The 16675-nt window shown below is 39.9% G+C and overlaps 1 protein-coding gene across 1 annotated transcript in view; it reads right to left on the reverse strand.

Annotated features, from left to right (window-relative positions):
- The window catches only part of slc12a2 (solute carrier family 12 member 2), a 253622-nt gene that overhangs the window by 24313 nt on the left and 212634 nt on the right, over positions 1–16675 (reverse strand). Inside the window, exons 22-26 of the mRNA XM_078569009.1 lie at positions 5304–5351; positions 3408–3530; positions 3127–3238; positions 2574–2660; positions 2191–2326 (exon numbers count right to left, since the gene is read on the reverse strand). Of these exons, the coding sequence (XP_078425135.1) occupies positions 2191–2326; positions 2574–2660; positions 3127–3238; positions 3408–3530; positions 5304–5351 (506 nt within the window). The remainder of the gene's footprint in view (positions 1–2190; positions 2327–2573; positions 2661–3126; positions 3239–3407; positions 3531–5303; positions 5352–16675) is intronic.

A 16675-nucleotide genomic window follows, 5' to 3' on the forward strand; every position in this document is an offset into this window, starting at 1 on the left:
CATGCCATCGTTTCCAATACTGTAAACAACCTCATCTCCTCTGGAGATCTTCCCAAAGCCTCCAACCTCAGATCCAACCCTGCATATCTCGCTTCTACCTTGGCTCCCAAGATACACAACCAGGACTACCCTGGTAGACCCATCGTTTCAACCTGTTCATACCCCACAAAGCTGATTTCTTCCTATATTGACTATTTTTCCCCTTTTGCAGTATCTTCCCACCCACATCCATGAGTCTTCTGACGTTCTCTGTCATTTTAACAGTTTTCAGTCTCCTTTTCACCATGGGCATCCCCAATTCTTCTACACCCCTACAAGAATATCCTGAGGTCTCTGCTTCTTCCTTGAGCATTGGCACAACCAGTTGCATCCACCATCGCATTCCTCCGCCCTACTGAACTTGCACTCACGTTGAATAACTTCTTCTTTGACTCAAGTCCTTCAGTTCAGGGTCCTAGCTATGGCTGTCTATTCACAGGACACATGGAACATTCTTTGTTCCAGTCCAACTTGGGTCCCCTCCTTTCATCTTGAGACAGTATACTGATGCCTGCATTGGTGCATTTCCTTCTTGCCCAGAGCTAGGAAATTTCAACAACTTTGCCTACTTCACTCAAAGGGTGTGAATCTTTGGAATCCTCTACCGTAGAGGGTCGTGGATGCTCTATCATTGAATACATTTAAGGCCGAGATAGGCAGATTTTTGGTCTCTCAGGGAGAGAAGGGATATGGAGGGGGCAGGAAAATGGAGTTGAAGCCCAAGAACAGCCATGATCATATTGAATGGCGAACAGGCTCGATGGGTCATATGGTTACTGCTGCTTCTATTTCTTGTGCTACTGATTTCTACCCTTCCCTCACCTTCCAATGGTCCATCTTAAACTCTTCTCTTTCATTCCTGGGCTTCTCTGTCTCTATTTCAGGGAATAGGCTGTCAACCAATATCTACTAAGCCCACAGACATGCTAGCTACCTTGACTATATGCTCTCCCACCCCTCTTTCTGTAAGGGCTCTATCCCATTTTCACAATTTCTTCGCTGCATCTATTCCAACCATGTCACCTTCCAGGTCTTCCTTTTTTCTCAACTGAGGATGCCCCCCTACATCAGCTCACAGGGCCCTTGATCATGTCCGATCCATTTCCTGCACTTCTGCTCCCATCTCCCTCCCTGGTTCCCCTTGTCCTCACCTTTCACCCCCACCTCCGTATTCAAAATATCAGCCTTCACTATTTACATTACCTCCAGCTCAATGCCACTAACACATCTTCCTCTCCCCTCTGCTTTCAGCATTCCAACAGGACTATTTCCTCCTCGACACCATGGTCCATTCTTCAACCACCCCCTCCCCTTCCCACAGTTCATTCCCATGCAAGCAGAGAGGGTGCTCTTGCTCTTTTACCCCCTTCCTTACCACTGATCAGGGCCTCAAACACTCCTTCCAGGTGAATCGGCAACTTATTTGCACTTTCAATTAGGGCAGATTTCACAACATCCCAGTGCAGACTCCTCTATATTGGGAGTGACTAAATGCAGACTGGTTGACCGCTTTGTGGGGCAGTTCCATTCAATTTGTAAGTGTAATTCCAAGCTTCCGATCATTTGCATTTAAATTCTAGCCTCACGCTAGCCTTTAAATTAGCCTCACTCCCACTCTGACCTCCTACACTTCCATGAAGTTCAACGCAAGCTTGATTAGGGAATTTACAGCCTCTGGGCTCAAAACGAAGTTCAATAATTTCAGATCATAACCTCTGACCCCATTTTTTACAGAAGGCAGTTGTTAGTGATGATCGTTATTTTCATCTACCTCTAGATCGATCATTGTCTCCCTTTGCCATGCATCATCATTCCTTTTATCATCTGATCTCTCCTGTCTTCCACGCTATCACAGACTTTCCCCACTCCCCTTTTCATGGCCTCTGTACTTACTTAAAACCTGTCACATTTTCAAGTTCTTCCAGTTCAGATGAATGATCGTCGAACCTGAAACGCTATCTCTCCCTCTCTCTCTCTCCACAGATTCTGTCAGACCTGAGTATTTTCAGCATTTCAATTTTATTTATTATTGTAAACTTTGGTCCCGTGTTTCATTTTGCATTTGTCTGTTTCCACCAAGTACTGTTGAGGCCAAGTCTAACTGACACGGTGGCATAGCAGTTCAAACAATTTCCAAAATGATGCAGAGACCTTCATTTTGTAGATTTCGAGCTCGTTATCCGTGATCCTCCATGGTTCCTCCTCCTTCATTTTCTCAGATGCTTCTTGTTCTTTGTCATCCTCATGAAGTCTGAATGGCTCAATCATTTCTTCAAAAGCTGCAATACTGTTTAATTAAAAACAAATTTTGAAATGCTTGTGCAACATTTTGATACAATACTGATTGTATTCCAATAACCATGGCCAGAAACTTCGACAGCTCAAAAATGTGCAAAATAACTGATTATAAGCTAATAGATTATATCTGAAAAGGTCAGAATTTAGTGACTTTTTAATACTTTTAGGATTAGTGATTAATTATTTTCCAAGGCTGTATGATCATCCTGAAATCTATTTAGCATCAAATCACTTACTTGTCTTTGCTTGGCTTAGTGTTCATATCCCCGAGAACAGTAATGTCTGAAAAATCTATCCTGAACTTGCTGAGTAAAGTGGCCATTCTGAAATTATAAGGTTATTTAATTATTGACAGTATTTTTCATACTCAAAGTGCAAAATAAATGCTAGTAAAGCTTCCCACATCACCACTTCTAGAGAAATTCCTACAGGCAATGTTGTTGTCTATATTGCAGCATAATGCCCCATATTCTGTGTTTGCTGAAAGAAGGATCAAAATTAAGACATCTATCCTTGTTACAGTTGTTTCAGAAAGTCTCTTATTGGAGTACCAGTGAAGTGAAATGCAAGATATATTTAAGCATGCAACACAGAAACTGATAGCAAATGGTTACTCATGTTACCGATGCACAGTACAAGTTTGCTCAGAAAATGTACTTGGATGTTCAGCCACACTAACTAAAATGCTAACAATTTTATGAAAATAGAACCAGATGTCTACTATTTACACATCTGCAAGTACACATGCATATAACTTATAGTTTCGCTAAAATCAACAAAATTACTCACGTTCTCCTGTCATGGTCTATCCTGTTTATTTTTCCACCAATGAAGACTCTGATCTTGCAATCTTTCCACTTTTTCTTCGTAGTGAGAAGATATGGGATAAGTAGCGTCAGACCTGTCAAAGTCGAAAACTGCTGTGACATTTAACCATCCCAAAACTTTCTTTTCCAGCTCATTTCCAAAGTAGAACTTAGCAAACAAAAAAAAGAACTGGGAACCAATACCATATGGGACCAGTTTATTTGTACAACTTAAGGAAATGAATTGCAGAACAGAAGTTATACCTCCATCATCAAAAAGCCACCAGACGTCAATCGTCCCTTTGCCCTGTTTCTTCTGGAAGCGAGAGCTGGCCTGAAGCAGCTTCTGATCAGTCATATTCAAAGGCACAGATGGACCTTTAGCCTCTAAAAGGTTTCACATAAAATTAGGCACTTTTTCAAAGAAAAAAGTGAAAATCATTGTAATCAGTAATCAGAGTTCAACATGGTAAGTCATTTCAAAAAGGAAAAGTTGATTACAGTGATTGAAGTCTTAGAAAGAACCAGAAAGATCACCTAAATTTCTATTTTCTGCATATTTTTTTGATGGCCCTTTTTCAGGAAAAATAAAGTAAGTGATCCAGGACATTTTCTTTACGTGACAAATTCATCTATATGAATTTATTTTACCAGGTCAGGCAAATTTTCCTCCCAAAACCTTTCCTTATTTCAGTATGTCTCAAATTTGTTCAATAGCAGCTCACCACCGCCATCTCAAGGGCAATTAGGGGTGGGCAACAAATGCTGGCCTAGCCAGCAATGTCCACATCCCATGAAAGAATAAATTTAAAACACATTTTATTGCTTCCCTGTGCCCCCCCCAAAAATTCTAATATTAGCAAGTCACCGAAATATCTAAACATGCAGCAACTATCTCTTTTATAAATTTCTCAAATGGACTGATTATAAAAAGACACCAGTGACTCTGGTTAAGTCTTGCAAATGCCACCGCTAAAAGATCAGTGCTTGCGTTGATCTGCATGATTTACTTCTATTGAGCATAACATTATTTAATTTTCTGGACCGAGATAGTTTATGCTGCATTTCTCTTTTTTTCTGTGCATTTCAATGAAACTCCTTTTTCAAAACAAGATTACATAGCAGACTTTCATTAACATACTGAGTAGGATTTCCATTTTCTGATACAGTTAACAGATTCTTACTCTAAATGGGAAGGGGTAAGTTATTCCTGGGTCAATTACCTACCATTGATTTGAGATACTAGAGCTACATTCACATTTCCATGCACTCTGGCACAGAATAAACAATTTCATTCCAATGAAGAATACCACAGTAAAGCTAAACTTCATTGATGGTCCAATGAAAAAGGTGGTCTCTGGTAACAAAGAGCTCTGCAACCCCACACCGCACCTTCCCAATATTCACAGGTAAAACAACAAACTTTTCACCTTTCACCCTCCACCACAAACAAACTGAAAAATAAATTAATAGATTATACATACTTTGCTATATAGCTTGGAATATAATCCATGTTATATTGCAAACCACAAACACTAACAGAACTGATTGAGGAACACACAAGGCATCTTTAGCTACTTGTATAATTATTGTAAGCAAAGCAAAAGGTAGCAACAAATACAAGTGCATATTAAATTGGTCAGTCTCTAAAAGAGAAAATAAGTTTCCATTTGAGTGTAGTCTTTTGTCATTTCTGATAAAGGGCTACACCTGAAAACATCAATACGTCTGCTTTTAGGTGCTGATTGAGCTGCCTTATATTTGCAATGTTTTCTGTTTTTAGTTCCAATACGCAAATCTTCCTTTTTAAAGGAAATTTTTGACTTTAGGCAGCTATCATAGTACTTGTATAGGGCTGTTGGATTGCTATGAGCTGACAGTTATTGGCGCTATTTAGAAACTTGCAACTGAAGTGTTTAAGCAGAAATTGCACAAACTTTAAAAAGAATCAGCACCAGCTAATCCAGGAGGGGGTCAGGGAAGGGGAGCAGAGATTTGTGCAAACAAGATACAACTGTTGAGGTATTCAAAATAAAAAGAATCCTTCCAAAATATACAACGGTACAAAAAAAGGGGCAAAAACGAAAATTCTGGCTTCTAGCACAACTTAAATAATGATTAAGCAAATAATGAAATGAAAACAAAAGATGGGATGCCTGCCTTTTTTCAACAGTGGCTGTGTTGATGCCTTGCCGTCATCTTCTTCATCTGCGTTATGTTCAAAACAACCAATAAAGTAAAAGTTAATTTCAAATGCATCACTGGATGTAAACAAAGTAAACATTAATTAGTTGGTTTAGAATGCATTAATGGTGACTTACATTGTGTACATTAGTTTAGTACTTGAAGGATGTGAATAAAAAACATGGGTGAGCCCAAAATAATAGGCTTGATATTTAATTGTGTATTACTTTATTATCTCAACCAAAATGCCAGCCCAGTCCTGAAAACTTTCTGAGCAAACAGACACTATCAGCTAATTTACATGAGAATTTATATCTGTGATGGGGAAAAGATTTAATTGAACTACAAACCATTTAGTAACAGTAATCTCAAAATATCTTTTTGATAAACTTTCCCTTCCCCCATCCCCTATTGTAAGCTGTGATCCAGATATGGATAAGGAATCACATTGACACCAATTTGTCAAAAACACAGAGGGAGGCTAGTGGGCAGAAAAATAGGAGGGGGAGGACTGAGACATGCTATACATGCAAAGTCAGACACACAAGAACACCCCTGCTTGAGGCTGGTAGCTTTTAGCCACCGACATCTTATTTTTGCACTTATTTTTCCTCTTTACCCATATCTCTGCTCAACACATGTACCAGAACAAGCATTTACATCAGCTTACACCCCAAATATCAGTGCTGAGGAAGTAGTTTCTCCTCCTGCTCCCTTTAAGTCAGCAAAAATAGGGAGACACAGTCACTGGTAGACCTCCCAGTCAGCCATTTTGTTCTATGCAGAGTCAATGTGCATGGAGATGTTCCACTCAACCATAATCACAGCCTTGGCCACAACTTAATCTTGACAAAATTAGTTAATTTTTATTTATTTATTTATAAAATCAGTTATGTTCAGATGGAAATAACGTTAGAATGCAATAATTATTTTCTTCATGTGTGCTGAGTAGTAGATTCATATAGTGCCTGATATAATGCAAAATACCCTTCAGTTATTTAACCATTCTGGAAAAAATGGAGAGCCTGTTGCCATCTAGAAAGGGAAGGTTTCACAGAAGCTTGAGATATCTTTCAGTCTAATTTCAGTCAAAATTATGTGCAAAGCTGCAAACCAACAACTATTACTCGAATGGAAACAGATTTCCTGCAATACCTGACAGTACACACAATTATATTTACAAGCCACATTAAAGTCTTGACATCATCCTGTGTAACCACCAGCTTTTATCCAGAGTTTGCTTTAAGATCCTCAGGGTAGGCTTTTTTTTTGGAATCTGCACGTCATGAGCTTTCATAAAGTTAAACCACAGAATGCTGTTCATGATTTTCTCATGCAAAGACCTGGCAAATCTACCCTCTAGTGTCATCACATAATTAAAATCTGTTAAATTCCTGAAAAATAATTGATGGCGCTTTTTGTTACTAACCATTAGCTATGATAAACTGATGTATTTAATGAACATTTTAGTACCTCATCATTCTATTGTAAAAATATATTTCCGACTTATAGATTTGTTATATGTAAATGTCTTAAACCCATTTTATCTAGCAATGCTAAGTTTACAGAAAGTTAACCATAGTTCATTTTGTGGCCAATGCTTTGATCTACCAGTGTCTAAAAATACATTAGACAGAAATGCAAATTGTGTTTCAGCTGCTGGTTGTTAAATGATTTAAACAAAAATGACAATATATAGAACAAATTTACTTTTTAAATTCTTTGCTAGGATGTGGGCATCGCTGGCAAGGCCAGCATTTGTTGCTCATCCCTAATTGCCCTTGAACGGAGTGGCTTACTAGACCATTTCAGAGGGCAGTTAAGAGTCAAACCCCTTGCTGTGTATCTGGAGTCACATGTAGGCCAGATCAGATAAGAATGGCACATTTCCTTCTCTCAAGGAGATGAATGAACCAGATGGGTTTTTACAATAATCAATGATAGTTTTAAGGTCACCACATTACTGAGGCTAGCTTTTGATTCAAGATTAATTAACTGAATTTAAATTCCACCAGCTGCCATGGTGGGATTTGAACCCATGTCCCCAGACCAATAGCCTAGGGTCTAGATTATTGTTCTAGTGACATCAGCACCATCTCCCCCTAAATGTTTCAATATATAATGTATTAATCCAAAATAAAACATTACATATCATTGATTACACATCCAGATTTACTGAAGTTTTAGAATTTGTAATATTTAGAATACAAATACATGTTGAGTCACAGGCACGCAACTAATAGTAACTAATATATAAAACATCGTGAGATGCAGTTTTAACACTGGAGCTGCTACTCAAAAAGGATGTAGCATTTCTATCCATTGTATTGGACTTTCATGTTATGTATTTATGTTATACCAGTGAGTACTAATGACAAGAATGCAATTACTAGCCAAGTTTACTGAAGCACCCCGAATTAACATCCATGGTGGATGGATAACCAGTTTCCCCTCTCTAGTGTAGAATCCAGTTTGATGAACACAAATACCAGATTAAGTTTTAATTCAGTATTTCACATCAAACGTTAGAGTTAAGCTTGCAATGATCTCTAGTTTGCTTTGTCAGCACAGATTCCATTGGGCAGGAAATAACCTTGTACAACAGAGAGCATTCACTTCCCAGGATCAAAACCAAACATATTCTCACCCAACCCTACTGTACAAATTCTGCCTGCACTTCACTCTTGGAGAAATATGGGTGGTTTTATACATGCTGTGCCAAACATCTGGTGGGTATTGCACAGTAATCATTAAAGACACAAAGAAGTTCAAGTATCAAACCATATTCCATTTAACTTTAAATGGAACCTGTTTGATGATGCTTGAGCCCTGCAACCACTGTTTTCTTTCGTATGACAAAAACGGCAGTGTGGCAAACATTTCTGATAACATTGCTCACTTATTGTGGGAAAATGCAATGCCAATGCAATTTTGGTATGACAAAAAAAAAATCATTGCTGTTGTGAGGCTCACATTGGTGGAGGCAGGGAGACAAATGAGTGCGCTACTTCAATAATTAATTGCAATGCAATTTAAGGTAACATAACATTTGTTGCCATCCCAAATTTTTTTGGTCTTCATCGCTTTAAACAATTCCCTTTCAGGCAGGCTTAATGTGTCCTGCAGTGCCAGTTTAAATTTTGTTCCCGGAAAGTACATGGCTTCCTGTTTGGCAATGCCATTGCTCCCTCGTTCTCTTTCAAACCTCATACTTGATGGCCTTGCAGGAATCAATGGCTCACTGTGAGGACTGGCAAGCATGGACTAGCAACTACTTCATGAAAAACATATCTATATGCATGAAGAAGTTAGATCAGCTACAAGAAATCAAAATTGACATCTCATAGAAAAAGAGAACCGTTTAAGGTAGTTGTCACAAATTAGACAATTTTATACATATTGGATAAAGAAACTACATACTCAACGATCTGCAGGCATCAAATCAAGTGTTAGCTTTAGGTGGAGGTTCCATCAGTGCAATGGATACCCCTTGCTAACCTCTGCTTCTCAAAAGTCCGTCAAGTTTTTGGGTTACATCGGATGATCCAATAACAAGCTATCACATCTGTTACTTACTGAACCATGGTTATGGAACTAATCATTAGAGGACAGCTACTAAACTATATTAGGTTTCATGAAAATTAAGATAAAAATAAGTTCCTCAAGGGAAATGAGGGTGCAATTATTCTAAGTTACATCTGTTAGGCAGCTGAGTTACATTCATGTTTAAACAGTACCTCACATACTTGCAGCGATCTGTTAAACCACAAGAGAAAAAAATGAGCTGTGTCAAATTTGTACAAGAGAATGTTTATATCACAGCTGAAGGTTTGAGCACTGAATTGGGCACTCCAATATAGAAGGGGCATTAAAGCTACAGAAAGCTTACAATGTAGTTTTACCAGGAAGGAGAACTAAATCTATCTAATAGCAATCATAATACAATTGAGTTCAACATAGTGTTTGAAAGGGAAAGACATGAAACTAAGATTCTAGATTTAGGCAAGGTCAACTCCAACATGACGAGAGACAGCGACTAGTCCAAAGCAAACTGAGTAAACCCATTAATGGGTAAAATGGCAGAAAATCAGTGGGAGGTGTATATAAAGGATTCGAGATACAGAACCAGTTTACGCCTTTACAGCAGAAAAAGCAACCATTAAGACAGAAGAGGTAATAAGGGACAACATAAAATTAAAAGAGCAGGCATAAAGAATGCAAAAAACAACGCTCAGATAGCAGTGAACGAAAGAGGTACAAGTATCAACAATGTGTCAAAAGAGACAGTAAGGGCTTCAAAAATGGAACGCGAGAAGAAACTGACAAGTAATATCAAAATTAAAAGAATATATTATAAAAAAATGAGAGCGGTCAGGAGCAATGTGTGGCCCCTTGAAAACTTATGACCAGGATACTGCCAATGAAAATAAGGAAATGACATACATGTTGAATAATTACGGATGGCCAGTATCGTAGATGAGGTCAGCATATCAGACATCCTAAGGAAACTAGGTATGGAATCAAAGTCACGAGCAAAATTAGTGTAAGCAAAATAGTTTCACCAAAGAATGACAAATCCCAGGACCCAATTATTTATTTTGATATCCCTTGCCAGTTTTATTTTTATATACTCACTGTTTGTGACTCTTACTATCTTTTTTATTGCCAATGACACAAAGATAGGCATAAGTGGTGTATTTGGAAGTGTAAAATTATAAATGGATTTTGATCAAGTGAAAGGGAAAAGCTGTGGCAAATGGATTTCAATGCAGCCAAATGTAAGATCATCCACTTTGGACCTAAAAAGGACAAACAGAAAATGTGGAGGCCAAAAGAGACAAGGGTGTTCCTCCATTTAAACAGATCATTAAAATGTCAGGGAGAAGTGAACAACATGATCAAAGGCAAATGGAATGCTGACCTTTATATTTAGAAGACTAGAATACAAGGGGACATTAAGTCATGACTTCAGCTATGCATAGCTTTGATTCGACCACACTGGAGTATTGTGAAGAGTTTGCCGCATCACACCTCGGGAAGGATATATTTGTCTTCCAGGAAGTGTAACATCGATTTACCTGGATGCCAAAGGTTGAATTAAGAGGAGAGCTTACACAAATTCTATCACCGGATTTCAGAAGTTTCAGGGTGATTTGATCAAAGTTTCAAGATTTTAAGGGGAGCTGATGGGGTAGATAGAGAAAATATTTCTGCTGGTTGGGAAGTCTCATACTTGGGCGGAGGGAGGGGTGGAAGTTTGGAACACTCTTCTGCAAACAATGCTTGACCAAACATCAATTGCTAATTTAAATCGTGAGATTGATGGATTTTTGTTAACCAAAGGTATAGCAAGATAGCAAAGGTAGGTATATGGAGTTAGGTCACAGATCAGCTGGACACCTCACTGAATGGCCAAACAGGCTTGAAGGATTAAATGGCTTACTCCTGTTTCTCTGTTCTCAAGGAGAAATCTGAGATAGGTACACTGGAATTAGGAGGAGGTGGTCATTCGGCCCTTCAAGCCTGCTCCGCCATTCAATAAGATCATGGCTGATCTGATTGTTGCCTCAATAGCACTTTTCTGCTTACCCCTGGTAACCTTTGACTCCCTTGTTAGTCAAGAATCTAATCTACCTCAACATTAAAAATACTCAATAAACTTGCCTCTACCACTCTCGGGGGGAAAAGAATTTCACAGACTCTCGATCCTCAGAGGAAAGATTTCTCCCCATCTCAGTCTTAGCCGGCTAAGAAACAATTCAATAAAGGTTGCTTAAAAAAGATGAGGAATTTTAATAGAGTAAATAGGGTAAGCTGCTGCCTCTGATTAGGGAAGTCAGTGACAAGTTAATTTAAAATAATAAGGGAGAGAGAGGAGGGTTACTATGGAGGAAAGAATGCTTTGCCACAGGGAGATGGTTGCAACTTTTACATTAAGGGTGAATGTTTAAAGCAGGGATTATAAACAGGGAAATTGGGAAAGAGCAGGGTAGCGGGATTAGCTTTGGATTGCTCTAGTAAAGAAACTACATAGATACAATGGCCCAAATGGCTCTCTTTGATTCTGTGGACTTCTATGGCTCTATTCAGTCATTATTTATTATTGATTATACAAGTACCTAAATAAAACTGAAATGAGCACTGTGGCTCCTCCCCCTTCTAAGTGCCTACACACTGTGATAACTGCATTGCTGATACGATAAACAACAACTTCAGCAAAAGGAATTGAGAGAGCTGTCAATTTATTGAAAGGTTGGGCTTTGCTTGATGGAGATAATGGGAAATATAAATTCCAGTTTGGGAAGTGACATTACCATGTTTGGAGAGGATGTCCGCTGGTTGAATGCAATCTTCAAGAATTAAAAGAAAACAGGGTCAGTGGAGTGAAATAGATCAACAAGGATGAGAGTTCATCATACTACCAAGGAATGAGGAAGTAGGGAACCACAGCTGGTTAGCCTCAAAAGCTTTGAGTGCATGAAGTTGAGATAGAATCCCAATTCTGGTGTCTTTGCAAACAACAGGGTACATGCTGTTCACGAAAATCTAGGACAAATCCAACCAGGCCAATTACCACCCCATCTGTCTACTCTTAATCTTCAATGTGATGGAAGGGGTTGTCGACAGTGCTATCAAAATCAGTTATCAACAATGACCTGCTCACTGAGTTTGGGTTCCGCCAGGGCCACTCAACTCCTGTTACAGCCTTGATTAAAACATGGTCAAAAGAGCTGAACTCAAGGGTCGAGGTGAGAGTGACTGCGCTTGACATCAAGGCAGCATTGGACCGAGGTATAGCATCAAGGGGCCCAGCAAAACTGATGTCAATGGGAATCGAGGGGGAAACTCTTCTAGTTGGAGTCATACCTAGCACAAAAGAAGATGGTTGTGGTTGTTGAAGACCAATCATCTCAGTCCCAGCACACTACACTGAGGAACTCCTGCAGCAATGTCCTAGGCCCAACAAGCTTCACCTGCTTCATCTCCCCTTCATCATAAGGTCAGAAATGAGGATGTTCACTGATGATTGTATGGTGTTCAATATAATTCAAGACTGAAACAGTCCATGTCCATAGGCAGCAAGACCTGGACAACATTCAGGCTTAAGCTGATAAGTGGCAAGTAACATTCACATCATACAAGTGCCAGACACTGACCATCTCCAACATGAGAGAGCGAATCTAACCATCTCCCCTTGACATTCAATGGCATTACCACCACTGAATCCCCCACTATCAGCATTCTGGGGATTACCATTGACCAGAAACTGAACTGAACCAGCAACATAAATACTGTGACTACAAGAGCAGGTCAGAGGTTGGGAATTCTGAGGAGAGTAACTCACATCCTGACTCCCCAAAGGCTGCCCACCATCTACAAGACACAAGTCAGGAGTGTGATGGAATATTCTCCACTTGCCTGGATGGGTGCAGCTCCAACAATCAAAGCTCTACACCATCCAGGACAAAGCAGCCTGTTTGACTGGCACCCCATCTACCACCTTAAATATTCACTCCCTCCACCACTGAAACAGTGGCAGCAATGTGTAACAACTACAAGATGCACTGCAGGAACTCACCAAGGCTCCTTCGACTGCATTCCAAACCCGCGACCTCTACCACCCAGAAGGACAAGGGCAGCAGGTGCATGGGAACACCAGCACCTACAAGTTCCCCTCCATGCCACAGACTATCCTGACTTGCAATTATATTGCCATTCCTTCACCTTTGTTAGGTCAAAATCTCCTGAATGACCCTTCTAACAACACTGTAGGTGTACCTTCACCAGTTGGGCTGCAATGGTTCAAGGCGGCAACTCACCATCACCTTCTCAAGGGCAATTAAGGATGGGCAATAAATGCTGGCCTAGCCAGTGACACCCAGATCCCGTGAAATAATTTTAAAAAGTACACAAAGTTTGATGTAATGAACATAAAATGAAACAATATTTGTTTATTATTTAAGACAGTATCAATCAATAAATAGATTATTGATTTGGACATAACGGTTGTGAGGTGCACTAATACTCTCTTTTTTCCACTGAAGAACTCTGGGCCATCAGGAACGGGAGTACACAATGCAGCAAGGCGCTATTAGGAGCACTGGCACATTCTGCAATATTCCCATCATGTCAGCAGTTATCTGGCCATGGAGGGTGGAGAATGAATGAGTACTGGTGTGGGGAGGTGAACTGAAGAAACATTTTGTCTTCAACCTGTTGTAGCCCAGGTACACATGGCTGAGTATAGAAGTTTTTGTGGTTTGTGCTCGAGCAGCAACAGAATACACAGAATGTATCTATTCAATTTCATAATTCTGGAGTGTTGAGGTTAGATAATATAGAAAACTAACTGCAACCTATAGAGTTGCTGATTTATAGACTGGTTCCTACTAATCCCCATTATAAAAGGGGTTGGGGGGCTGGACCATGCCCAGTAACAGTGGCTAGAATCCAATTACAGGTAATACATGGATTGAACGATAAAAGGCAATACCTTCAAATGCTCTGTAACTATATCTGTCACAAAGTCAAGACCCCCTAGCAACTTAAAGGGTTGAACTTACAGGTATTGGAGAACACATTTAGTTATTTACTGCCACAAGTATTTATATAGTGACTTTAACGTAATAAAACATCCCAATGTGCCTCACAGGAACATTAAAAAAAATTACAGCAAGCAACATAAGGAGATATTGGGGCAGATGAACACAATCTTGGTCAAAGAGGTGGGTTTTAAGGAGCAGTTTAAAGGAGGAAAGTGAAGTAGAGGGGTTCTGGGACAGAATGCCAAAGCTTAGGGCCAGGGCAGCTGAAGACACAGCCACCAAGATGCAGCATTGAAAAATTAGTTTTCTTGAGCATCCCTATCTACAATTTATGGAGCTCCTGATTTATAGACTGGTTACTACTGACCCCCACTTAAAAGGGGTTGGGGAGACTGGACCGTGTCAAGTAACAGGGTGAGGGGTAAAGGGTGAACAGGACATGGGCAATGTTTTGGATGACCTCAGGAGGGTAGAACATGCAAGATGGGCCTGGGGTGTGTTGGAACACTCAAGTTTAGATGTAACAAAGACAGGAATAAGGGTTTAAGCAGAAGAATTGTGGTAGGGGCAATGTTATGTAAGTGAAAGTAGGTGGCCATAGATATGGCATGGATATATGGTTTGAAGTTCATGTTAGGAGTCAAATATGATGTCTAGGTTGTGTACCTCCCTGACCAAGCTTTTGGTCATCTGCCCTAATATCTCCCTATGTGGCTTGGTGTGAAATGTTTCTTTAACGACCCTGTGATGCACATTGGGATGTTTGGTTATGTTAAGGGCACTATATCAACACCTGTAGCAGTGGATAACCAAATGTATTTTCCAATACCTGGTTCAACATCAGGCTGTTGCCAAGGACAGAGATGGGAGTTGATGACTGGGGAACAGAGTTTGTAGTGGGGATCAAAGACAAAGACAATGGCTCCAATCTTCCCAATATTTAATGAGGACATTTCTGCTGATCCAATAATGGATACCAGATAAGCAGTCTGATAATTTAGAAACAGTGGAGGGGTCATGACAGATGATGGGGAGGTAGAGATGGGTGTCGTCAATGTACATGTGGAAACTGGCATTGTGTTTTCGAATAATATCACCAAGGGGCGACACCTAGATGAGAAATAGGAGGTGGCCAAGGACAGATCCTTGGGGGACAACAGAGGTAATGGTAAGGGAGTGTGAAGGCAAGCATTGCAGGTGATTCACTGGTTACAATTTAGATAGATAAGAATGGAACCAAATGAGTGCAGTCCTACCCAGCTAGACAACAGTGGAGAGGCATTGGGGAATGGTGTGGTCAACCATATCAAAAGCTGCAGAGAGATTGAGAAAGATAAGGAGGGACGGTTTACCTTTGTCACAGTCAGGTAGGGTGTCATTTACAACTTTGCGCCATTTCGGTATTGTGGCAGGGATGGAAACCTGATTGGAGGGATTCAAACATGGAGTTCAAGGAAAGATGGGCACAGAGTTGGGAGACAGCAACATGTTTAAGCACTTGAAGGGAGGTTGGAGATGGGGCAGCAGTTGGCAAGGACAGAGGGACCGAGGAATGATAATACATTTAAAGGTGAAGAGGATTGTACATGAAGAGAGATGCAACTAAACATGGAAACTAGAAAGGAAAGTTGGGTCATCAGCAATTTAGTGGAAATAAGATTGAGGGAGAAGGAGGTAGATCTTGTGGACAAGCTGAATTCAGAAAGGGCAAGAAGGGGGATAACAGGGAAAGTTTTAAAAGGGGCAAAGTTTAACCCTCTGAGTACAAAAAAATTGGACCAATTCACTTTAGCGATTTGCAGATTTCAGGTGATAAAAGGTATATTAAGTGTTCATAAATGGGATGGTTTGGGTTCATGTGTATAAGTTACCCAAGGCTAGGGCCATGTTAAAACATTAGACTGTTCTTCTTTCCACAGACAGGATAAATCTTAGGAACAAATTGCCAGTTTATGCATTAAGTGCAGACTCTCTGCAAACCTTCTAAAAAGAGTTGAACTAGTTCCTAGCTGAGGTGCAGGCTAAGGCCTGGATTTTCAGAGTCATACACACTGCGGCATATCCAAAACGGCACTGGGAATATAGACCCAGTTCCCATCCCCATTTCCGACAGATCCTACTCTTACTGGAAAAGGAAAGGGGAGGGAAGGGACTTAATTCACATATTTGGGCGGGGGGGAAGACCCAAACCCAGCAAAGCCATCTGTATTATGTGCTAAGTTCAAACCGACCCCATTTTCACTGCTGCTAGTGCCTTATTCCATAGTGTGTAAGCTACAAATTTTTAAAGAGTAGACATAAATGATTGGGAAGGGCAGATAAGATCTGTGGTGATGTCAAGTTGTTTAAATCGCCTGCCTTAAAATAAAAAAAAACGCAGCCTGCCTGTGTCTGAGAGCTGAAAAGAAATCTGTGCTATTAGTTTCAATAGGTTTTCATTGACACAACCCTAAGTGCAACTATTATAGCATTATTACGGCTTGACTGCTTCTACAACCAAATCTTTATCACAGTGGGGGGCTGCAAATTCAAAGCTTGAAGCTCTAAGAGGTTATTAAAGGGCTAGCTGTCTTTGATTTGGGGTTTTGAATATATAGGTTTGTTTTTAATAAGGGATGAAGTACTTGAGTGGATTTAAATATGTTGAATGGATTTCATGAATGGGAGTTTTTAAAAAAAAGTGAAGTCTAATAGATATTTAGAACTTTATTTTATTTAATCTCAGCATGGCTCACAAGGTCTGCCTATGGTGGACATAAGGGGTCATGATTTGGCATTGGGGTTAGGGCGAGTGTGGGACAT

The sequence above is a fragment of the Cetorhinus maximus genome, chromosome 2 (genome assembly GCF_964194155.1).
Source record: "Cetorhinus maximus chromosome 2, sCetMax3.hap1.1, whole genome shotgun sequence".
NCBI classification, from domain to species: Eukaryota; Metazoa; Chordata; class Chondrichthyes; order Lamniformes; family Cetorhinidae; genus Cetorhinus; species Cetorhinus maximus.